General features: G+C 43.9%; 4 protein-coding genes across 10 annotated transcripts; 2 read left to right on the forward strand and 2 right to left on the reverse strand.

Moving 5' to 3' along the window:
• Positions 1-867: 867 nt before the first annotated feature.
• LOC135388647 (DNA repair protein complementing XP-A cells homolog) lies at positions 868-3784 on the reverse strand. Of its 5 annotated transcripts, none has more exons than XM_064618327.1 (6): positions 3623-3784; positions 2993-3138; positions 2755-2931; positions 2064-2226; positions 1302-1419; positions 868-1151 (listed from the first exon to the last, which is right to left on the reverse strand). In XM_064618327.1, exons 2-6 carry the CDS (start codon positions 3136-3138, stop codon positions 1000-1002), a joined length of 756 nt encoding a protein of 251 aa, XP_064474397.1. In that variant the 5' UTR covers positions 3623-3784; the 3' UTR covers positions 868-999. The 5 variants fall into 5 exon arrangements, with proteins under 5 accessions (XP_064474397.1, XP_064474395.1, XP_064474398.1 ...); XM_064618325.1 differs by having other exon boundaries at positions 3620-3783; XM_064618328.1 differs by lacking the exon at positions 3623-3784 and adding an exon at positions 3356-3404.
• Positions 3540-9078, forward strand: LOC135388642 (zinc finger protein 687b-like). Of its 2 annotated transcripts, none has more exons than XM_064618312.1 (4): positions 3540-4693; positions 5555-5985; positions 7979-8089; positions 8335-8422. In XM_064618312.1, the coding sequence occupies exons 1-4, from the start codon at positions 3967-3969 to the stop codon at positions 8347-8349; spliced, it is 1284 nt and encodes a 427-aa protein (XP_064474382.1). In that variant the 5' UTR covers positions 3540-3966; the 3' UTR covers positions 8350-8422. The 2 variants fall into 2 exon arrangements, with proteins under 2 accessions (XP_064474382.1, XP_064474381.1); XM_064618311.1 differs by having other exon boundaries at positions 3545-4693; positions 8364-9078.
• LOC135388645 (metaxin-1-like) lies at positions 8848-15879 on the reverse strand. 2 transcript variants are annotated; one of them, XM_064618321.1, is made up of 9 exons: positions 15602-15879; positions 15465-15525; positions 15327-15406; positions 15153-15245; positions 14905-15087; positions 14768-14844; positions 10457-10608; positions 10229-10374; positions 8848-8995 (listed from the first exon to the last, which is right to left on the reverse strand). In XM_064618321.1, exons 1-9 carry the CDS (start codon positions 15668-15670, stop codon positions 8948-8950), a joined length of 909 nt encoding a protein of 302 aa, XP_064474391.1. In that variant the 5' UTR covers positions 15671-15879; the 3' UTR covers positions 8848-8947. The 2 variants fall into 2 exon arrangements, with proteins under 2 accessions (XP_064474391.1, XP_064474392.1); XM_064618322.1 differs by having other exon boundaries at positions 8848-9011; positions 15602-15878.
• LOC135388638 (vacuolar protein sorting-associated protein 45-like) lies at positions 14870-22904 on the forward strand. The gene is made up of 13 exons (XM_064618303.1): positions 14870-16279; positions 16359-16554; positions 16629-16777; positions 17703-17840; positions 17912-18022; positions 18079-18213; positions 18340-18450; positions 19538-19705; positions 20939-21097; positions 21582-21689; positions 21751-21872; positions 21935-22075; positions 22154-22904. The coding sequence occupies exons 1-13, from the start codon at positions 15998-16000 to the stop codon at positions 22218-22220; spliced, it is 1887 nt and encodes a 628-aa protein (XP_064474373.1). The 5' UTR covers positions 14870-15997; the 3' UTR covers positions 22221-22904.
• The last annotated feature ends 714 nt before the right edge of the window (positions 22905-23618 follow it).

Here is a 23618-nt window from a genome sequence, read left to right on the forward strand (position 1 = left end):
TGCAAAAGGTTTAACCAAATATTAGATTTGCAATTGAAAAGAACAAAAAATGTTTGATATCAAGTCCATTGTTCCGAACGTACACGAAAAAGTCACATTGTCGATGGCAATGAACCTCTCCAGATCAGAATCCCTAAAACAAAGTTTTTTTGCAGTGTCATTTGCGAGAGACATTCAACAGGATCCTAGTGAGGGGTTCTAATGAGGCCAAAGCCAGTCCCTCCACAACCTACTCGGCATTTCGGGCCTTCGAAACTCACGATCGCAATCATCTGATAAGGCGTGACTTCGGGTCCTGCCACGAACTCACGTGAAGGTCGACATGACATGTCGATGAGGTCGATCATGCCGCATATTAGTACACTCACCGGTTGACATCAACTTGTAAACAGAGCAAGTGTGGTGTTATCTGGTGAGTGCACTAATATGCGCAATGTCGACCTTCACGTGAATGCGTAGCGGGGCAGGAATCGATCGTAAGTTTTGAAGGCCCGAAACGCCGAGCTATGCCTGGTATGCATGTACGTTGGGCATTATGCAGGTTGACCATGGTTGGCCAGATTTTTATTTTCTTCCTGACATTGCACTTCTGCAGCTCTTCCCACACAAATGAATGCCCCATCCCCACCTTCAAAAACACTATGGTTCCAAGTCTTAATACAATGTAAGGGTATTGCATAACAGTACTGGGTAATTTACATTGCATAAGCCTTTCATGTTCAAATCACATTTCATTACAGCCAGGTACTTGTTTGACCATGCAGCACTAAAAAACGCAGGTGCCAACTGTGCCAATCGAAGGACGGAACATTTTTCCAGGATATGGATAAGGAAAACAAGGACACTTAAACTTTGCCAACACATTCATATAGTAATGTGGTAATAATTTAATTGCATCGATCCATTGATTTTCTTACAAATAAGCAAGCTCTTCTTCAACATCTCTGTACACAAATCATTATAAAATTTGCAGGAAATGAAAAGTGAGATGCAAACATCTCACATTTTCTCGTAAGTCATCTTATGACCACATGTACTGCACATCTTATAGTACACATCCCCTTCTTGGTCGTAAAACTCCTCGCCAAAACTGTGCACGTGGTTCTGCCCCGCAGGTCTGAACAGGCTGCTTCGGACAGTCATTCGTAACTCTGAAACATAATTGTTGATAGGTGATGATGATGATTTGAGTTATCTTTGCGCAAAAAGCCACTAGGGCTATAATGCACCAAACAACAAGGTAAGAATTGTTGGTATGTGATACCCCGATAAAGGGAATGCACAAAAGTCTTAAAACCAACCTTTAACCCTCTTGTTGAAGGCCTTCTGTTTTCGCTTTGCTCTGTCGTCTTCCTTTTTATCTAACTGCTCCTCCAAAGCATCTAACGATCCCCAAACCATTACTGCTCTCTCTTCAACCTACAATACAGCAAATAGAATATATACACAGGTGTTCCATACAAAGAATGCAAAGTCATGTCACCCCCTACCAGTGCCTTGTGCACCTGAATGCATTAGTCAGGTTCTTTAAGAATCACGTTTTGTCGAATTCATTCAACTACCATCTAACGCAGAAAGAAGTTTCTTCGTCAATGAGCAACACTGCTTTTATTTTTAGCTATGCGTAGCTATTCAAAATTGTCAGATATTATATTTTAAATACAACCGTATGATTAAATATTTGAATGAATTTATACAAATTTTACAAATTACTCTATTCATTGGAATGGTGTTTCACATGCAGTCTTTTGGAAAGGCCCAAAGACACTTGTGCAAGTTCCTTAGCTATGGAAGAAGCAGAACATGAAGTCTGAACTGGAGGTGCTTCAAAGATTCAAAAGATTATTTATCTGGCTCTAATCAGCAGAGTCGAGTGCCCAACTCGATGCAGCTGAAAATGTTAATGTTCAGTTGCAGTGAGTTATTTCTGAAAGATCACTACAAGTGTTGAACAATGAACCAGGCTCCACTGGAAAAGTTCAACTTTCATGTCTCTGAACACACGCTGAACTTTGCACACGCATCACACAAAATCAGTTACTCACAACAAAATAGTGATTTACCTGGCACTTGAGGTAAAGTTTCATGCTACCATGTGAATAGTGTGGATTCTGTTTCATAATAAACTTGAGAGGTGGTTCCCGCTTGTCGATGTCACAGTCTTTCAAAAGATATGTGCTCTTTGCATCTGTTCGTGTGATGAGTTTATGCTTATCTTCTTTGTCCCTGAAAAGAAGAGACCCTGCCATTGAACAGCAGAAATCCAAGGGCAAGGGTAGTGCACCATTTTGTGCCTATCAATTTCCTTTTCAGTTCAAATGAACATTTCTGTTATCATGCTGGGATTTGGAAAGGCAGAGCCATTCAACCTTGCATGGCATCAGTTGGTGCAGAACAGAACATGAATAAACTTTGCTGTCCAACGGCACCTATGTTGAAGTGCCAGGTACTTCCGCAGGTCACATAATCTGAGAGAACCTGAATTACACAGAATGGCTATACATAATTAGACCTGGCAATTACTGATGCCACTTTTCCCTATACCTCGCTGCATTCTCACAAGCAGTGCTGAGAGATAAACGCGACTGTAAAGAAGGATCACAATATTACAGGCACTTCATCATGTTTCTTTTCTAATTAAAAGCCTCTGCCTGCAGAAAAGTATGTAGGCTTGTATGCAAGCTACGTGCCATTTCACATGGAATATGTGAGTGAAATACCATTCACAATAATAAATACTGTGTGGTCACTCACCTGCAACCATCACAAATAAATGTATCAAAATGCTGCAGCAAAAATGACTGTAAAAATTCTTTGCAGCATTCTGTGCAGACAGAATGTGTGGAGGGGAATTCTTCCAGGACCGGTGCGGTCAGTGTTGTTAATGGTTCCTCATCAAGCAGAAATCCACCGCCAGTGTCAACGGATCGCCTGGTAAAATATAGTTGTAATAAAAACGTCTACCTCGACACTCATTTGCTGAGCAGCTTACTGTGTAACGGACTGAACTTGCTTCTTGGGTGATGTTTGTGCGGCAAGCTTTGCTCTTTTAAGCTCTATTGCTTTCTCTCTATTTGCAGCTATACGTTTCCTTTGAGCTTCTGTGAGCTTGAGGGACATGGTTTTTTCAGCCATCATCTAGTACAAATAAAGAAATTTTAAGACATTAACACTCAGCCTCCTTTATTAAATTGCATTTGCATGTTATCCCGTTTACACTGTCTACAGTTCGCAAAACGTTTCAGGTACGTGTTCATGTGAGCAAGCAAATGTAAATACACGCAAAAAAGTGCAAAAGCAATTGTTTCGTACTTAGAAGCAATAATAAATGAGAATTTCAAACGCGCGTACACACACAAAGCAAACAAGCGCACGCCGCTCGCTCCGTGGATGATGATGATGATGATTTAAATGTCCAATGTATACGTACTACCTTGTATCGAATAACATGTTTGTGCCTTTTGGTGATGGTCTTGTGTTAAGCATTGTTTTTCGTTTTGTTTTCACTTCGTTTTCAGCTGTTTGCGTAAGCTCTTAACGGAATCAGAACGATCAGAACCCAATCAGAACCACGTGACTGAAACCGCTGAAACTACCTATTACCACTATTACTACTTACTACTACTAGTCATAGGACTCCCTCATGGCGAAGTGCTAGCACTACTACGTAGTTTTGTACAACATAGTAACGATCGCGGTCTATTCAAAACGTGACTACTAAGAAGTAATATACGAATGTGCACGAATACGTGTGCCCGTCAGTAGCACTAAGTTACTGCGCGGGCGAACACCGCTAATCCCTCAGCACGCTGTGTATCAGACAGCCGGGCGCCAAACCAAACTAAAGCCGCCGAAGCCAAAGTACAAGTGGTAATCGGCTGGTAATCGGCGTTCTTGAAAAGCCTATGCTTCTGTCCCACATTTTACAAGGTGCCGGAGTGAACACACATATCACTAACACTAAAAATGTCCGTGAAGCCGCGCAACAACCCGGATGTTCCACCTGTTACGTTGGACGACTTTTTGCGCGAATGGTCCACAGATCCGCTCCCTAAATATGCCAATCCCAACTGCAGCGGTCAAAGGAGCCACGAATGCAGAGTGTGTGGTGATCGTTACCTCTACCCTTCGAGCCTTCGACGTCATCTGGCACGCAAGACCTTCCTTGCACGTCTGCCATGCCGCACCTGTCGAATTTGTCACCTAGCATTTAATAGATGCGCACTCATCCTCCGGGCTCAGCGCTGCAAGTTGAAGGCAACTGCCGCCACACTGACTTCCTTACCGCAGGACGAACCTCTTGTCCCACTTGACGTTGGCGACGACGACGACATCACGGAGAAAGCGCAAGATGTGCCGATGACGACTTTAGAAAAGGTCCTGCAGAATGCTGCCTGTTCCGAGTGTTCTATAGAGTTGGCGGATTCGGCTGCGAGAGAAGACCACTTTCATGCTTCGAGGGGCAATCTTCTAAAGTGTGGAGAGTGTACCATGGTGTGTACATCAGAATGTGCACTCAAAGCTCATAGGAGGCTGCACACTCAAGGCAGACCATTTGTATGTCCGGAGTGTGGCACAAGGACCAACAAGCCATGGGCTGTGTTTGAAAGACACGTAACTCAGCACTGCCATCACTACGAGCGAATCGTTGGCTACCACTGTCAACTGTGCCCGGCGCTGTTACTTGATCAGGGTAAATCATAAGAACTCCCCCTCACCGGATATACTTCTCTGTCACATCCGTGTCATATATTTGTTTACATATCACTCGGGGGCCATTAGGCATTATGTTATAGTTCACCGAGCCATGTCTTCAATTTCGAGCATGTCACATAAGTAGGGCCTGACTTTTTAGGGTTATACCCGATTATGCCCGATATTTACCTCCCGATTCAAATCTTCAAAAAACAGGGTTTAAACCGGTATTTCCTCAAAAACTGCTGGATCAGGGGGATTGAAAGTTATCACAATTAACACAGACCTTTGGAAGCTATGTTGTAAATGCATAAATATGCTGATACAAACTGTCAAAACTGATACCGTGCCACATTGTATATGCATGAACTAAATATTGATACTCTGTATCTACTGGTGTGTCGTGTATTATTCCGAGTAAACCAAAGATTTATGCCTGGTCCAATCTGATTCAACCAGAGTTGGGTTGAATCAGGTTCAGTTCAACCCGATCCCACCCGAATTCTTGAAGCAAAATATAACCCGATATTTACCCCCCAGGTTTTGTTAAAAAAATATAACCTGAAAAAATCAGGCCCTACACGTAAGCTAGTGTTCTTATTTTTACAAGATGTTTGCTAATCAGTAAGCACTTGCATTCTGTATATTGTTGACCTGCCAAGAAGTGCCTATCATATAAAAAATTGTGAATATAAGAATAATTGCAAAACTACAATGAATGAAAATATCATCAGTAAATGGAAATTGAACAGGAGATATCCATAGCATGTTTAGATAGAGGAGTATGGCAATTTCACCTTTGGAATTTATACTGAGAAGATTCCTTGCTGCTCTGCCCTTACAACGCAATTTCTTGCAGGTGAACTTGCAAGCCACATTGTTGACACCCATAGCAACCCCCTGCATAAATGTCAGGCATGTCCCATGGCATTTGTGACATTAGACAGCTTCCACAACCACAGGAGGACTACTCACCCGAAGCTGCGTTCTCAGTGTTGGATCATCCTCAAGTGCCCCCTATGCGAGGCAGTGTTTGCCTCCTCTGACCTGCTGACATCACACGTCGGGGGACACCTGGATCGCTGTGGCCGTTCTCTTTTCCGTTGCACCGCGTGCGATTCTCTGCAGCCCACCCGATCCGACTTGGTTGCCCACGTAGGGAAATGCCACCCTGGGCTACATGAAACATCCACCTTGTTGGAAGAGGCCGACAGCCCTGCAGCTCTGACAGCAAACTTTATCGTGTTGCTGGACGATGACTGCAAGCCGGGTGGAGATGATAAGGATAAGGTAATGGAGTCTTGAGGCAGATACTGCAAACATATTTTTATTCTATATGTATTGTGAACGCAAAAAAAGAAAAAAAGAAAACCGCGACAATAAAAACTGCGTTCTCGAATAAAGAGCATATTGTTGACCAGGTTCGAGCACTGCACCGGCTGCATTTTAGGCTCTGCCTTCCTTCGAATTTACCCGCCCGGCCCGACGGCTCCATACCTGGCCCTGGCTCGGCCCAGGCCTGAAGACTTCCTAGGTTTCCCGGCCTGAGCCTCATAAATTTATAGACTGCGTGACCCGGCCCAGTATAGCAGCCTGTAAAAGTTGACTGTGATTAACTAACAGTGGGGTAGCGCAGGCTCAGCCTGAGCAGTGCTCTAGACCAGATACACCCGGTCAGTCGGTTGTCACAAAGCAACAAAAAGTTTTCCTACCATGCTTTTGTCTCCATAGGTAGTTTGTTCAGTCGGCCTCATGAACATTGTTGTTCGCAGGTGAAAAAGCGTGTTCGCATGCTGATAGTTGATATTGCTGATATTGTTATCTGGCGGCCTCATCGGTCTTCCTGGTCCACATTCTCACCAGTCAGAATACTGGTGTTGCGATTACAGACATTGTAGCAGGCACCTTTGAGATCGACAGAAAAAAAAACCCTCGAAAACAAATACTGACCGGATGCCTAGCGCAGCTAGACAAAAGAAAATTGACCCGGGAATCGCAAAATTTAATACTCGCGAATAACTCTGCAAGCGACTGATTGAACGATTCACAAAAAATTAATACATTGCGAATAAAAATATGTTTACAGTAGAGTTTTAACTTGTTACTATGACCACGGCCGTCCCTGCGGATTTTGATAAAGCCAACTTAACTGACAAACATCACGTGTTACAAGTCGTACCACACTGTTTAAGGTAAGGGTACGTCTGGTACACAACCTACTAGATTATAGCGACCATGTCATAATCGGCAAAGCCAATCAGGAGCTCGTCCGCACGATCCAGTAGCGGAACTGCTCATCGGCCCGTGGAATGTGCATCATGATTGGACGATGGAAATTTGAATTTTGAACGCGCAGAAGCGGACGCATGACTACCAGCTAGCACATTTTGCATGTTCAACCGCGGCTCAAAGAATTGCAGAGCCGCCCTGAGCGCCCCACTGGCCTCCTAGCAACTGACTGGGGTGACGTTTTATGTCTACTCATCACTGTCTGTGGCAAGTTCTGAGAGTTCTTGGTGGGTACATGACTGCTCTTTAAAGGAGCACTGAAAGCGCTTCAGTCACGACCATTTTTTCAGACCAGAATTTTTTTTGTGTTAGTTTTTCACGTCTAGCTACGTCCTTTCGTAATTCGCCAGAAACAGAAAATCTTTCGGATGGCTTTCTGGGCTCCTTTAAATCTAACACACATCGGCCTCTTCATTCCTGCAATCACCTCTGTTCATTTGCGCTCCTTCTTAGGCATGGTCGACGAATCTGTCCCGTTTGGCTGCAGAAGGCCACTATGACTGCACAACAAATGACAGCACCCTTTTAAGCGCGCCAGAAAGGGCAGTTATATGCAGTGAGTTATACCGAGGTCCAGAGCCACTTCTCCATTGTAGGTCAGGACCACCGCTTGTTTAGTGACCGACGGCCATAGTATAAACGAAATGTCGTAATAACGAACAGGATTTACGGTAGAGGCCATTGGGAGGGAATGGTTCCCTACAAGAAGGGTCATAAAGCGGGGGTGTCGGATTAACGAGTTTAGACTGTGTATACCAGGAAATAAGTGGCTGGGTTTGCACTTTGGTAAATTCAGTCCTCAGCTTTTTCTGGGCTTTGTCCAATGTGACAGTGATGCAAAATTGGGGGCGGGGTAAATCCAGGCTTAATCCCAACACAAAAGGCACTGCATATACTGAAACTGAAAACTTGGATATTTCAGCAATATGATTTCATAATGCTAGTATATAGCTTATGGAGTTGTATGCAAAAACTAACCTGTTCGGATTTGCAGATAAAGGAAACTCCAGCGGATCGAAAACCAGCACAAAGGCAAAAGGTTTCCCAGGATGACATGCCCCTGTCGGCACTCGCGAAGAGAAGGAAGTCTTCGACAGATGTTGAGGTAATTCATTCGGACAAGTGAGGTGGATGCAGTGGATGTGTTTTCACGTAAATAGTGTGTGGATTCTTGAAAGATGGGTATCATAGGCAAGGTTTTATGGGCCTTATGAAATTCCTCAATGGGTGTAAAACCAGCATAGATCCAGTGCAACGTCCATTATGACGGAGGTGTTGTCTGTTTGTATTTTATGAGCATGATGTCTTTGTAGCTGAACGTGCTATGCTAGAAGTATTTTCCACATGCAGGACTCATATTGCTGAACATCACATTTCAGGAAGAACAGCAAGATGCTATGCAGAGACACTACAACTGCGCAAAATGTGCATTCACAACTCAGAACACTGCTGAATTTCGCGACCACATTGTGCAACACCGACCACATGACCTCGACTGCTTCCAGTGTCCGGAGTGTGGCCTGTGCTACGTCGTTGAACCGTCGTTGCGCAAGCACCTCCTCAGTGTGCACAGGATCAGCGAAGCGGAGGACAAGGTGGGGAGCAAGTCCCGAAGCTCTTCAGTCAGTGGGTACCAGTGCACTGTGTGCCTCGCAGCATTTGACACAGAACGAGAACTTAAGAGCCATTCTCGTACACACGGCATGGCTTTCTTACGCAAGGTCACAAACAAGGAGTCTGCGTGATTCTCGCGATAGCTATGTTGCGCGTGTTACCACGTTATGTTAGACAAAAAATGCTTGATGTTTGCTGCATCACATGCAAGCCGTAGAACCAGCACAGAAAAAAACATGACACGGCAGAGCCTTATCATACAAAACATTTTAATCGAGGACCTATTCATCTGCTGTACAGCTCAATTCAAAACTTGACAATGGGAATTTCTAAACATGTGTGACACATTTTATGCTTCTTTTGTTTCTTCGTCCTCTTGTGACTCCACAATGTCAATCTGAAAATGGTACAAACTGGGCATTGTTAAGTTAAACCGAAATTCACGAGTCTTTGAAGCAATAAAGAAAATTATCAACATGACTATAATCACACTATAAGACAATATATCACAGTCAACACATGCATGGCTCTTAATGGCAGTGGGTGCTGTTTCCGTGAACATTGTCGAAATGAACTGGGAGATTAGTGGAGGAAAAAAAACTTTTATGCCTCTACACAATGAAGAAAGGTGTCACACTGAGTGCTAACACTATGTGGCACTATATGACAACTTGGGTACAAGATTTCTAGAGTTTATTCCATTTCTCCCTGAGTCTGCAGTACACCAGCAACACCACCAGAAACACAAAGGGCGGGGGGGGAAAGGGATCTTTAGATCTAATCACCTCGACAAGGACTATTATATGTGCACCATCATTTGTGTCCTACATAGTCCAGAAAACTGGTTACAAAAGGATAATCTAGTAAAGTAAAGGTACATGGCTCAACTCGATGTTGCATGTGCGACAGATTTTGTATTTGTTCAAAACCTCGTTACAAAGTACAGTGCCTCCGAAAATGTGCGTTGATGGACAGCTGCGTGTCGCCGCCCAAACACACGTCGACGAATTACCCGTGGACGTGCATTCTAGTGAACCATGGAGACAGTGAGTGGACAGTGTGAATGAGGGCTACAGCACTGAACGACAAGCAATGGACGAAGTTGTAGATCTCAAAAAGTGCGGAGCCTCATGTGGTAACAGCGGTTATGTGGTCGTTGGAAAAGCTTTCGACACGAAGCTTTCTCAATTTGCAGCTACATCAAATGCTTGTGTGCTCTCAACAAACATGCATGTTTAGCCGTGGTATACTTGTACTGTTCTATTTTGTTGAGATGATCCCGACCACCTATTTCGCGAAAGCTTGAATACTATAACGATAACTCTGATATAGCGACCAGAATTCACGTTCCCGTCAATATCGTTAGACACGGGCTCGACTGTACACTTTTCTGTCTGCACAGATTTGTCTCCTGGTGCAGGCACAGACACTTCCTATCCTAGGCTGAGTTATCACCACACATTTCTAACGTGTTCCTTTTCAGTCTCCCTTCCCTCCAGAGTTTTACTGAAGGGTGGTCGCACGATCACAGTGAAGATTTCCACATCACTCGCTGCTCAGTATTTTTTGGCTATTTCAAAGTGGCAGGAAAATTTAATGGAAAATGACAATTGTTATTACTCGTACTTACTTGGACTAGCCCGGACATAATCGCATATCCCACCATCGCAACTGTTGCAAAGCCTACCGACAGGAATAAATTTGTCCACGTGAGTTTCGCATCATCATCTGGCGAATCCGAAGAGGGCTTGTACTTCTCGTCACCCTCACCGAGCTCTAGGCAGAGAAAATTAACGTCGCAAACATTTTTTTTTTTTCACGTTTGTACGTGTCAGCATGTCTGCACGGTACTGCTTACTCGCTGGAGGAAAGTACTGTTGCAAAATGCGTCCCACAAAAGCCGCCAGGTTATCGCACGCTTTTAAATGGTGCTGCAGGGCTGAACTTGGAAACGGAGCTTTTAGTAGCGGTGCTAGGTGTCCAAACACAATAGCGTCCAATGAAGTTGGTCTGAAATGTATAAAGAATCTAAACTACGGAAATGACACAAATTCAACATAGGACAACACCTGGGACAACAACACAGGACAACACAAATTCAACCTGGGACCCTTGACCCTTGGGAACGAGGCCAACAGGAAGTCGCATGTACGCTAGTAATGAATTACGCTGTTATTCGTAAATTTCCAACTGAGGTTAGGTAGGTTAGGCTAACAGACGGCGAAGCTGTTGGTTAGGCCGGTGTGCCATGGCAGAAGCCTTGTGGCAGGTGAAACTGCCGTTGCTGCACCGGCTGCACTTCCGTCTAAGCCTCGTTCCCAGTACCCTCATCTACAGTAAACCTTCGTTAACATGACCATCACCATTTGCGTGGATTTTAGTCATAAGGCGAATTGTCATACTAACGAGAAACACACCCTCTGGACAGACCGCTACGCAGAACCAATGCCTACGTAGTCATGATGATTTATTTTCTGAAAAAGTGAGTTACCAATGTCTGCTTGGAGCTATTATCAGCAATCAAGTTTTCCAAATGGATAATAGCATCTTCAATTGCGCACTTGTTAAAATACCCTTCTATTGCTCAAAGAACAACAGTGCAACCTGTAGTGCTTCGCTTGCGTTCTTTGCAGTGACGTGTGGGGGCCCACTCAGCTCACCATCATGCACCCAATCCGCAGTGTTATTGGGCGACCTCTGGGCAGATCCAATATGTCGCTAGTGTTAAAAAAGATGTGCGCATCATCGGCACTGTGTGGTGTGGTCCTGTGGTCACTGCTTTTTTAAGCACCTCAGCACTTTGGTGGCTAAAAGTGCTATGCATAAGCCCGAGGTCGACAACATCAGGAGTCGTCCAAAACCTTGTTGCCCTCTGCTTCAGGTACATCATGGTAGCCTCTCCTTGGGGCTAGTCTGGCAGGTCAAGTGCCATGGTCATAATAATGAGAGAATAATACATGTGTTTGACCCAGTCGTGCAAATTGTCATACTAACGAGGTGGATTTCCATGGCAGTAAAACGGTTCCCACAGAAAACAGTCATAAAGCGAGCATGTCAGGTTAACGGGGGTCATACTAACGAGGGTTCACCGTATACATGTACGTATCATACCCGTATGTTGTGAAGCGAAGGATAGACGGCCAGGCAGAGGTACGAGTGAGGAATGAGCCACAGCGAAAGCAACAGATGACTTGTTTAAAAGGACTATCGCATCCAGAAACGTTGTTCGGTGTATCGCCACTTCACAGTCAACTTGTTACAGTTTCTCTTCCAAAAGCAACTTACATATTAAATAAATGAGTCGTCATTTCGGCAGCCAGGCACACGAATGGAGACGCAGCGCAGGCGACTGTCTCCGAGGTCATCTGCTTAGCATTTACACCGCAATATGTGAAGTGAAAAGTCCTCTGTAAATACGACGATTTTCGCTTTCCAGTGTGAGTTCTAACACAACCATGTTATGTGGAACATGGTGTTATGCTCCTGGCCGTACAAACATGTCTGACGTTAACCATAAACAACATTCCACAACCCAAACAGTTCACAGACTCTCCGTGACCAGCAGGCGCCATCCCTCCCATTTGCTGGTCGGTCGCCAAGGGCCTCCAGCCGCTCCCTGGTAGGACTTGTCTGAGCCAAAGGGCACTCATTGATTTGCCTTGTCGGAGTGATGTTTTCTCAGATTTCCAGAGAGGGAATTCTGGAAAACTCTCAACATCCATCGTCTGCTGTTGCCATGCATTACATCAGACTGCGCAGGAACAACTCCACTAATTACTGTCAGACTTTGGGCATTATTGTCAGTGATGAACGCGGTATAACACGGCACTATAGTTTTGGAATTGACCGTGATGGGTGCAACAGTCCCTTTTTAGCTGAAACCTATTTATGCAACAAAGAGTAATGTCAACATTGTAGTGGAGGCACCACCATCTTCGAAACAGAACCCACTTTGTGACACCTTCCATATTTCTGCTCTAAGCTCTACTATCTGCGCTCCATCAAAGCTGTCTCCTGATTCTGGGATTAGAGCCGTATTTGACACACGGTCCACGGAAAATGACAATCGACTAGAAGGCCTTCGAGATTTTATATCGCATTTGAACTCAAATGGATTGTCTCGGTGCCAAACGGGAAGTTTTTGATGGCCGTTGAAAGCTTCCGCACTTGGCCTTCAAAATGCTGCAGCGCGTCAATCGCGATGTAGCTCCTTCAGTTTCTTTTTGTCTGGCCACATTGTGTGTTGTTTATTGTTATTGTATTTTGTTATTGTTATATCATTGTGCTGTGGTTTGACTCGGCGTATCCGCTCGCAGGCGCCGGTAAAAAAAGTAGGGAAATGCATAATATGCAAACTAAATGCAAACGTACCTCGAAAAAACAATAATAATAAGAAGAGGAAGCTTCCGATAAATACAAAAGCAAAAACCGCGTTAGGAAGTGCAGTCTAATGCGAAGAAATCTCGTTCACAGCGCATTTTTAGGGCAAACACAATATACCCGATAGTGTAGGGATCCTCATCCCAACGGCCTTCGAGACTTGGAGGGAGTTCTGTGGCCCTCCCTTGACCCACTTGACAGTCCGGCCAAAGGCCATCCTGGAACGCAATGTGGCAGTGCACAATTGGCAGCTGAGTCAATTGATCACGGCCCCAAACACCTTCGAGATGCCCGTGTGACAGGGGTATTACCGTATTTTCATTCACGATTTTTTTTTTTTTTTTCGCGGACGCTCTGCGGCTTATCTGGTGACTATTTTTCCTGGGTACTTTCCCCATACCCCGGATTAAACGAAAGGGCCGACAGTGCCTCATGTTTTTCGGAACAGGACAGCCCTGCCAGTGCACGAACAATACCGAACAGGGGCGGGTCCACATTCGAATGGACTGACCTTCCGAATACATTCCCCCACGCAGCTTTAACAAAAGGGGTGACAGTGATTAATGTCTCCTGGAACACCACTAACCCGTCAATCCACGAAAAACACGCAGCATGGGCACAATCCGATCTTAGTAGAACACTAGAACTGACCTCCTTTGTTATACATCATTCCGACACCGGAACGTGGACAGGGTTTATGGCCTTCCCTACGGTCTCCTCTGTCGGCAGACCCACAGGAAGGGTTCAGTACACCTGACATCGGGATAAAACGTGGTCAGCTAAGCGTCAGTTCTCATTTGACCAGAGCAGCAGCATTCGTGGACACGGGCACGGCAGTTAGAGGTAATGCATGGCTCCAACGCGAAGGCACAGCTACGACAGCGGCTTCAAACTAAAAGTCGTTGACTTCGCGGACCAGTACGGGAACAGGGCAGCTGGCAGGGAGTACGGCGTGGATGAGCGTTGAACGTCTCTATTGATTTTGTATGTGCATCACTGGTTTAGCGCACAAAGCAGTCGCGTCGTATTACCCGCGGCTTATCTGCAAAAACATTTTCAAAATGTATCTAAAAACGAGTACTGCGGCTTATCTGCGGTGTGGCTAATACGCGTGAAAATACTGTAATTACATTTAGGTGCCATTTGCAAGGTTTCATCCAGCAGGTGTAGATTATTGACACAAACAAGGAAAATGAACAGCATGTTTACACCTAGTTTTGGTGGCATGGTGATGTAATCATGAAAAATCACACCTTGGCAGACATCACAAGAGCACATCACTGAGATAAAGGCAATTGGGGGACGTTTTGTGATATAGTAACATGCAGTCAGCAAGTCCTGCCTTGGTAGAAGAGAAACCAGAAGTCACTAAGAGTGATCTCACAGTATCAAGAGCACTGCCTAAAAGAATTTGATTACAAATAATTTAACTGAAACATTTTGTACTGTAACAGAGCATCAGAGAAGAGCACGTTACAGCATTTGTTTTGCTTCAAATGGAGTCTGAACTGTCACTTTAAGGCACTCTGAGTGCAAGAAATATTTAAACGTGATGAAAAGAGCGCTGACAGAGCACAAGAGATGTAAGACGTTTTCATCACATTTGTGTACCAACAGGCCCAGATTTCTTCACTGTTCAAACATTGTTCAAAGTTGTTGTTTCTGATACAGCGCCAGGGCATTTCAGGTTAGTTTCGTAAAGGCTGTCCCACTGTATTACAAAAAAACACGAAAGCCAAAAATAAAACTTCCACCACAGTGCAAAGAGTTTGTCAACATTCCCAGTTACCTCTTTCCGAAAAAGAATGGACCTTTGCCAAGCCGTTGTGAAAGGGTTGTCAGACATTCCTGTGCCTCTTTGAACACCTGAAAGCAAGTGAGCTCTGTGTGTGTACTACACCACTGCAGAACCTATTGCATAATTACCGCACTCTCCACAGCATGGGTGTCATCAAAGTCAAGTTGGTCTAGCTTGCTGTGCACTGCATCAGTCGCTGCCCGTTGCATCTGCCCTGGTAAGATGTAATTTAATGGAAATGCGAGAGCTCGTGCGTACCAGGGTCTTGTGAGCTGAGTGTAATTCTTTCCGTCAATCCACCAGAGGTAAAGCTGCATAGATAGAAGTAATCATTTCTTACGTGATGAATGCCGTATCACTTTTGCGTGTGACGTACCAATGCAGGTTTGAGCTTTTGGCTCAGCATTGCACTGTACGCTTTCACATCCGAAACCTGTTGTGCTGTTAGCTGAATATCAGCGCTGTAGTTCTGTAGGAAAATGGAAAAGTTTTTATTCATCAACTACGCGTACACATTTCTTCTTTCTTTTCGTTAGAAATTTGTGTATACCTGCTTCCTAAGATAGCTGAGGATATCTTCAAATCTGGTGAGACGTGTAGCTGGGCCATGTCTGAGAGACGGTAAACGTCCTGAAAGCCAACAACAGTAGTGAACGACATGGACCCCAGCCCTTACACTGATACTCACCGAACCACGGCCGCCTGATTTCATATACTTTTAGGGGTGCGCCCGAGAATTTCGCGTATGCCTGCAAACGAGCCACATTGTCTGGATTGAGTCTACACTAAAGAATTTAGACCTACAGACTACCGTGAGGGAATTACCAAAACTTCTAAGCACGACGAGTCGATGCTAGGCAAGCCCCAGTCACCCTTCCAAATGTTTAGCTCCATTTTGCCCAGGAGGAGGAATTTAGAAGGTGAGACGACTAGAGGAATAACTCTGAAGCGTCTGGTGTCACATGCGCGCGCAAAGAAGTGAATGCTCCGCGAATAATTCCACAATTCTACACACTTTCCACAGAAAATCGCTCAGCGCTACTACAAATCGTCGGCACCGGTCGGCATGGTGATGCTGTTGATAGCAATGGATACTTCTGCTGCTTCTGCGACTTTTGTTTATAGTGCATGTTTACGTATTTGAGGAACAGCTGCGAGCTTGATCTCTCATAACCTGTTCACAAGAACAACTGAACGAAGAAACGAAAAATATTTTGAGAAATGTTAACAATTGTTTCAATCGTTTCAATAGCGTCTACTTTGAAGTTTTTGGCGGCTTTGGTTGATTACGAAACACCGTCTGACAAAAATTCGTCTGTCGCTCCGGTGGGGTGGGACGGTTTGCTTCAGTTCTTCTCCGTGGTTCTTCTAAAGGTTTTCTACGTTGACATTGAGCACTTCTCTCAAAAAATGAGTGTCGTGGGAGCCGTTCGAATGTACATAGACAAAATGATAGAAGAGAGTGGACCGGGAATGAAAGTTCTCATGATGGACAAGGAAACTGTAGGTTAACTCTTGCCTGAGAGACTGATGCATGTTGGATCTTCTTAGCAAAACAGTAACGAAATACTTCTTTCTTCAGACTACCATAGTTAGCGTGGTGTATACGCAGTCTGAAGTGCTGCTGAAAGAAGTATACCTCTTTGAAAGAATTGATCTTGCCGGAGGAGATGCAATGAAACACCTGAAATGCATCGTGTTTCTTCGGCCCACAAAAGACAACATAGATCTACTAATACGTGAGCTGAAGTCACCGCGGTACGGCCACTATTTTATATGTAAGCCGTGTTTCGATCGAGTACTTAGCGTCAAAAACGAGCATGCTGTTGTGCTCACGTTTTTGTTTGCACAGATTTCAGCAACACAGTCAGTAGGAGCGACGTCAAACTGCTTGCTGAAGCTGACGATCAAGAATGTGTCTGCGAAGTTCAAGAATTCTACGCAGATTATGTGGCATTGGCACCTCATCTCTTTTCGTTTAACTTAACCGGCTCATTTCAGGTATATCTTCTTTCGTTGTTTTTCATGTCTCCTCCTTCATGGAGGTTCAGCCCCCACCGAAAAAATTTCCTGGGAACGCCACTAGTGCACACTGCACGTCACCTCAGTTGCGCAGTGCTCTCACTTTAAAGGAGCAAGGAAATTGCACTTAGCATTGCCTCAAACCCTACTACCTTCATCAAGCAATCTACTACATACCGTATTTCCACTGAACGGTGTCTTATCACTTTACAATTAAATTTACAAAAGCACCCTCAAAAGCAGCCGTAAGCAGTACGGCACGATCATCGTAGGCCCGTCATGGTCTCCTGGCATGATGTAATGATGTCGAAGTGACATAGCATCAGTGTGAGGAGCATCCGCGAGGTCTCATTTCTCACTGAACATTCGTTCCACATAGTCGTCACAGCGTCACTACTTGCGGGGGAGTCTCCACGTGGAGAAGTGCATCTACACGGTATCTCTGAGCTAGTTGACGGTTGGCTAGAGAATGTGCGCATCAAAGACATCGCGCACACGCTACGGGTCTGCCAGAATCGTTGTTCTTATGTTATCTGTTACATAATTCGATAAAGGGGGCTCCACTGCTCCTTTAAACTAGGGAACATTAATGTAGAAGTTAAAGAAAACGAAAAAATGATAGAAGAACACTTTAGTGAAACACAGTCAACCCTCTAGATATTAACCTTCGATTTATGAATTTTCTCCCCCTCTGGGACAAAACACTTCCCCTTCCTCATACCAAACCTAAGTTTATGAATCCCTCAACTTGTGAACGATTTTTCCAGGTTCCAGGAATGTTAACTGTTCATAAGATGAGGGTTGACTGTATATCATACATTAAACATTCACACGTCAACTGTCGTCCCTCCAATAATGATCGTAGGCCCAATGTTAATCATGTAAGCTTGGGCGAATGTTTCAGGGACGAGCGTGGAGGCAGGCACATTTGCAAAGGACATCGCATGGCATCATAGCCGTGCTGCTGAGTCTAAAGCGTCGGCCTGCGATTCGATATCAGGGAAATTCCGATGCAGCCCGGCGCCTGGCAGAGAACATAAGTGTAAGTAGTTGTGTGAAATGCGTGTAACTATGGGAGACAAACCTGTGTGCTAACTTCACCACGTGATACAGCAACTTATGACTCGTGAAGCGAGCCTTTTTGAATTTCGGAGGTCGGAAACCATGCCGCTTCTATTGATACTGGATCGCAGGAGCGACGCTATAACTCCTCTGTTGAATCAGGTATTTTGAAGTCTTATAACAGGAGGAGAGAGAAACAACATATATGGATTTTTCAGTGGACATACCAAGCCATGGTACACGAGTTGCTGAAAATAAACAACAATCGTGTGAACCTGTCTCAGGTCCCAGGATTGGCCAAAGACCTGCAAGACATTGTCCTCTCCGAGGACAACGATGACTTCTATGCTGATGTGGGAGGACATTCATAAACCTTTTTACTGCTATTGTTGCAGAACAAACTGTTTCACTCCTGCTAGCATTTCACTCCTGCTAGCTAAGTAATATTTACCAAAGGAAAGTATGCTTTAATTTTTCAGAACATGTACCGAAACTTTGGAGAAATCGGGTCCAACATCAAGGACCTCATGGATGACTTTCAAAGAAAGACTCAAAGCCAACAAAAAGTAGAATCAATTGCTGACATGAAAGTAAGTACTTTCACTTCTTATACTGCTTCTGTTTCATCATAATCAGGAGGACATTGCAGCTTAACATCTTGTTTAAAAGATAGTCTGGAGTTAAACTGAAGAAAATCTCGTGTTAGATCAATGTCTCAGTTTGAACCAGTGATGATACAAAAGCACCCTTATCATAAGCTGTCACCAGAGACTGAAACTGGAACGGAACCGAAAACCGCATGGGGGGAACCCAAATTTTTTCAAAAACTGGAACTGGAATGTAACCGCAATTAACAATCAGCAATACACCAAAAACCGTAACCTGAACCAAAAGTTTTCAGTTCAGGTGATTTTGGTTACGTTCATATGAATCGGTTCAAGCGCGAATATGAACAACTTTGGATGCAATATTTGTATTGCCTTACAGCTCTGATTAGTGCTGTAGTACGTGCATCTATTAAAGTAGATCTCTTCGTCGTGTGTTTTTCATTCCGAACTTGTGTTGGCAACATACCATCTTATGTGCTTGGACCCATAATCGGATGACATACGCATCTTTATGACATGTGTTGCGTACGTCCCTTATGGGTTATGAACTGTATTATTGTGATTATTTAAGATACCAAGAGTTGCACGTTGTTTGTTTCCACATCTGTTTGCTTAACCGCTGAACGCACACAGATTTTCTTGCCTTGTATCTTGCTACGGCACGACCGAAACGAATGTGCACGAGATAATAGAGGCGGCAACCAATTATTTTACGGGGAATGTCACAAACGACTAAAGTGCGTCGAAGAAAGTGTTCACTCTTTCTTTGAGCACAGTATTGGTTCAACTGTTTGGTTACCGGTAACCGCAAATATGAAAATGGCGAATCCCGTATCCTGGCACTGAACCGTAACCAAACCGATATTCGTTTCGGTTCTGGTTCCTGGCTGTCACCATGCAGAATATCGTTCACCTGTAGTATGAGGGGCATGAGGTAGATTTCAATCAAAATTGTGACTGAACTTTACAATTAGAGTATTTTGATGGGTTTTGACAATTCAGCATCCACTACTACTTTTGCAGCCACTTTTGCTCCTGTTAGCGCTACATAAATATTGCACTTTTGCAGGCGTTTGTTGAAGCATATCCTCAGTTCAAAAAGCTGCAAGGTGCTGTCACAAAGCACGTTACCCTGATGGGAGAACTGTCTCGGTTAGTAGGAGCCCATTGTCTCCTCGAGGTGTCCGAAGTTGAGCAAGAACTTACGTGTCGGACGGACCACTCTGACCTTCTAAGGGTAGGTTCACGCTTAGGCTCGACGTTAAAGAATGAGAATTGGCCGAGGCAGACCACAATTAGAGACGACACAGACACGTAAGCCTCAAGTGCCCGAACATTAACGAATTCAGTCGGAAGACCCAGGTTCAATGCCTGGCGTCAGCACTTCTTTTCCTTAGTTGTTTGAATTTGAAATATAATTTATATCTTTCTTGCCTGAGAAGGTTCAGGAGACTTTGCTGGACAATATGTTGTCGTTGTCCTGGTAATTATCTCAGTGTACACGTTGTTATAGAATCTCTGATAGCTCATGCTATCTACTAAAACAACTCATAAACTCGTGAAATATTTTAAGATTAAGCCAATAAAAACACCAATTGTGGATGCTTTGCTTGGATTTACAAATATGTGGCTACGGGGTCACAATGCCAAAGCGATGTGTCATTCTGTCTGGGTATGGTCCTATAGGTAGAGTCCCTAGCTTTCCGCACAAATCTACGATTCAGCGAAAGTTCGTGGAATTCGCCATGTCTCGCAGAACATGCTGTTTCCCTGAGACTCGTGTGTTTTTCGTGGAATATTCAGTGTGTTAGAGAATTATGTAAGAATTACAATCAATCTGTGACATTTTTTCTAGTTAAACCCGATCCGTCGTGACTGTAGTGCCTGACATGACTGATACCATTGACCACATACCCGGATAGACGTGCCACGACAACAGAAAATCTAACTACAGGAGCGCCCAGAGAGAAATTGTCAGAGTTGAGCCTAATCTTCTTTGCGCACTGAAAAGTTACAAAAGCATGCGGGACAAGTGGGTAAACGATCTTGGTAGAATGCTGCAACCTTTGTTTGCTTGTTTTCTCTTATCCACGGATTCCCGCGGGTTTGTAAATCCCACTTCGCGGATTTGTTAATTTTCCACCGCAGAAACCTAAGGGCTTTACCTATTACCAGCATCATTTTGCAAGCATGCTTTACCTTAGAGAGACAGTATAAGTACCGGTATTAGCATATTAGAGAGAGCTCGTATTGTTGATACTGAGTTGTTTGCCTTTAAAACTCCTGAACAGTGGAAGCAACTGAAATGCGCTCTCGAGAGGAATATTAAGAGACATTGCAAGTTCTCAATGTCCACTGTAACTCTGTGCGGCATGGTAGTACATGTAGTTCAGTGCTATTGTTCCTGCAAAAATTTACTGCATGTGATCTTTCACAACATGCAAGCTGTATAAAAATAACTTCTTTGCAGAGGATCCGTACATTAATTGGAAGCAGCAAGGTGCGTGATATCGACTGCCTGCGTCTTGTGATGCTCTATGCCCTGCAGTATGAGAAGCACAGCAATAACGATCTTCCTGGCCTTATTGAGCTGTTGAAGAAGCGTGGCGTTTCTGCAAACTTGCTAAAGGCATGCTTTCTTCTTCATTTGTGATACCTTTATCTCATGGTTGGCACGTCTTTAGGGTACAAATGCACACTCATTCTGTGCAGAAACTGGTTGTTTAATTGTGTTGCGATGCCATGAATTAATATTACTTTGTGCAGAAAGAATTTATTACAAGCCCCCTCTTTACACTTCCTTGACGTATTTCAAAAGCATGAAGTGACTGAGCATCAAATATTCATTGCTAAAAGGAAGCCATCATTTGGCTTTTGCTGTATTTCAAACAAACAAACAAAAATTTTGGCTTTACAGCTATTGCCTTTATCAATAAATCAATTTTTTGTGTCTCTGATAACTAATGGAATGTGGACTATGTAACTGTCCCATACAGCAAAGACATGTAGTATTTGCAGACGGGCCGTGCTGGCCGTACTGAAAATTCCTACAAGTTCCTGGACTTAATTTTATTACCTATAATACTTAAAACTTTAGTGCTTCTTTACTGCAGATGGTCCCATCCATTTTGGAATTTCAAGATAAAAAATACCAGCTCAACGACCAGTTCACGGCAGACAACGTACGGGCATTCACAAAGAAGGTCATCAAAGGCCTGAAGGTCAGCTTGATCAAATCAAATGATGTTTGTGTGGTGAATCATTCCCTGTTCTTACACAAAGGGAGTGGAAAATATCTACACTCAACACACTCCTCTCGTACATGAAGTGGTGGATGAACTTCTTCGAGGTCGGCTCAAGGAAGCATCTTACCCTTACATTCCTAAATACTCATCCATTGAAAGGTACGTAGACAGCGCGTCCGTTTCTTCCGAAGACATCGTTCCACACTGTCACGTCATTGCAGCTCGGCTCGTTTCCAAGACGTCATCGTATTTGTCGCTGGCGGAGTGACGTACGAAGAATCGCTCGCAGTGTATCGTCTCAACCTGGCCAACCCCGGTGCTAAGGTCGTCCTTGGTGGTACTATAGTGCATAATTTCACGAGGTAAGTTGTCATGTCCTGCATGTGTAAGTACGTATTTTCTTAAGCGGAGCTTTTTTTGCTTCTTTTGTTTACTTGCAGTTTTCTCGACGAACTGAAAGCAGCCACAACTGAACAGGCATTGAGGTCGAGCAGGCATCTGTTTTAATGATTCACTAAATATACACTTTTGTACGAGACATTCCTATGCATTCTGATGTCATAATATTGTGAAAGGGGTTGTTGTTGTGAAACAGCTCCCCCACTTTTGGAGGAATCACGTAAGGAGGAATTGCCATCGACCAACAATCGACGTCTGATGTCCATGTGATTCCCCGATTGGACGTTATTATGCAGCAAAAATGTGCCATCGTGAGAGGGGTGGCCGTAGCCAACTCACTTACCAACACAAGCATAATTATGTACTATCCAACAAAACGATGCACACCTCGTAGGAAGGTGTGAGGCCTGCCTGTTCCCATGGTAGCTGTCTTCTCTGCTGCAGGAAAACTCCCCATTTGGCATTATACTGGGCTGTGCAAAAGCACATTTTTTTGCAATGTTATTCAAACCCAAAAAATGGGTTTTATCCTCAAACACAGGACCCTAGTTGTATCATGTTTCTTTATTATTATTATTATTTATTTTAGGGGGTTAAAGGTGAAATAGGCAAAGTCAGATTGTAATATATTGTACAGCTTGAGTGTGATAGTTTGTGAATATAGTTTTCAAGGGGGCAAAATGCTTATTACACTGTACATAGTTTCATATTGAAAGTTACCTGAATGTCTCTGATATGTGTAAGTCAGGAAGTGCTGTAAAGTTGTAAATAAACTGCATGATGCAGAAAGGGTATATTGTTTCCTTGTACTCCATTCGTGGCAATGTGCATGCCTTTTTTATGGCAAGACAGGACAAAAGAGAAAGGTTCTCGAGATTCAGCCGTTTAATGCATGTGCTTGCCATGCTTGAGCAGATGGACAGACAGACATAAAAAGACAAACTAACCAGAAAATATATGTATTCTGTTAAAGACTTCTGTGAAAAGGGATCTTTGATGGTTCAATGTATTTCAAGTGAAGTTTTTCTCCTCCAGTCTGTTTTGCTTGCTTCTGAAGGGACTTAATTTTAGAAAGAAAGATTGCACCCTGGTGACAGACAATCAGCTAGGGCTTGCAGTTTTGTCGCGAAGCTTTGTAGGTCTACTTTCCATATCGTTACAGGAGAAAGAACAGTGCAGGCAACAGTGAATGTGTCTACACGTTTACTCCACAACGTAGTGCTTCAAACTCATCCGAGCCAGAGCTGTCTGGGGATCAATAAGGATGGAATAGGTTTGCACATAACCAAATTCAGTTTTAGAACTCGGGTATCATGGTATATCACTACCAGGATAATGAACTTTTTTTTTCTCTCTCTCTCTCTCTGCTGAATCTTGACAAGGGTGAAAGGACAAGTTTTTCTTTGAAGAGTCCTCTATTTATTCCTGTGGCAAGTTCACCCAAGCCAAAACTTCTTACCTCCGTTTGCATTTTATCTCTGACAGCACTTTTTCGTGAGCTTCCCT

This window comes from Ornithodoros turicata, chromosome 3, assembly GCF_037126465.1.
Source record: "Ornithodoros turicata isolate Travis chromosome 3, ASM3712646v1, whole genome shotgun sequence".
NCBI lineage: Eukaryota > Metazoa > Arthropoda > Arachnida > Ixodida > Argasidae > Ornithodoros > Ornithodoros turicata.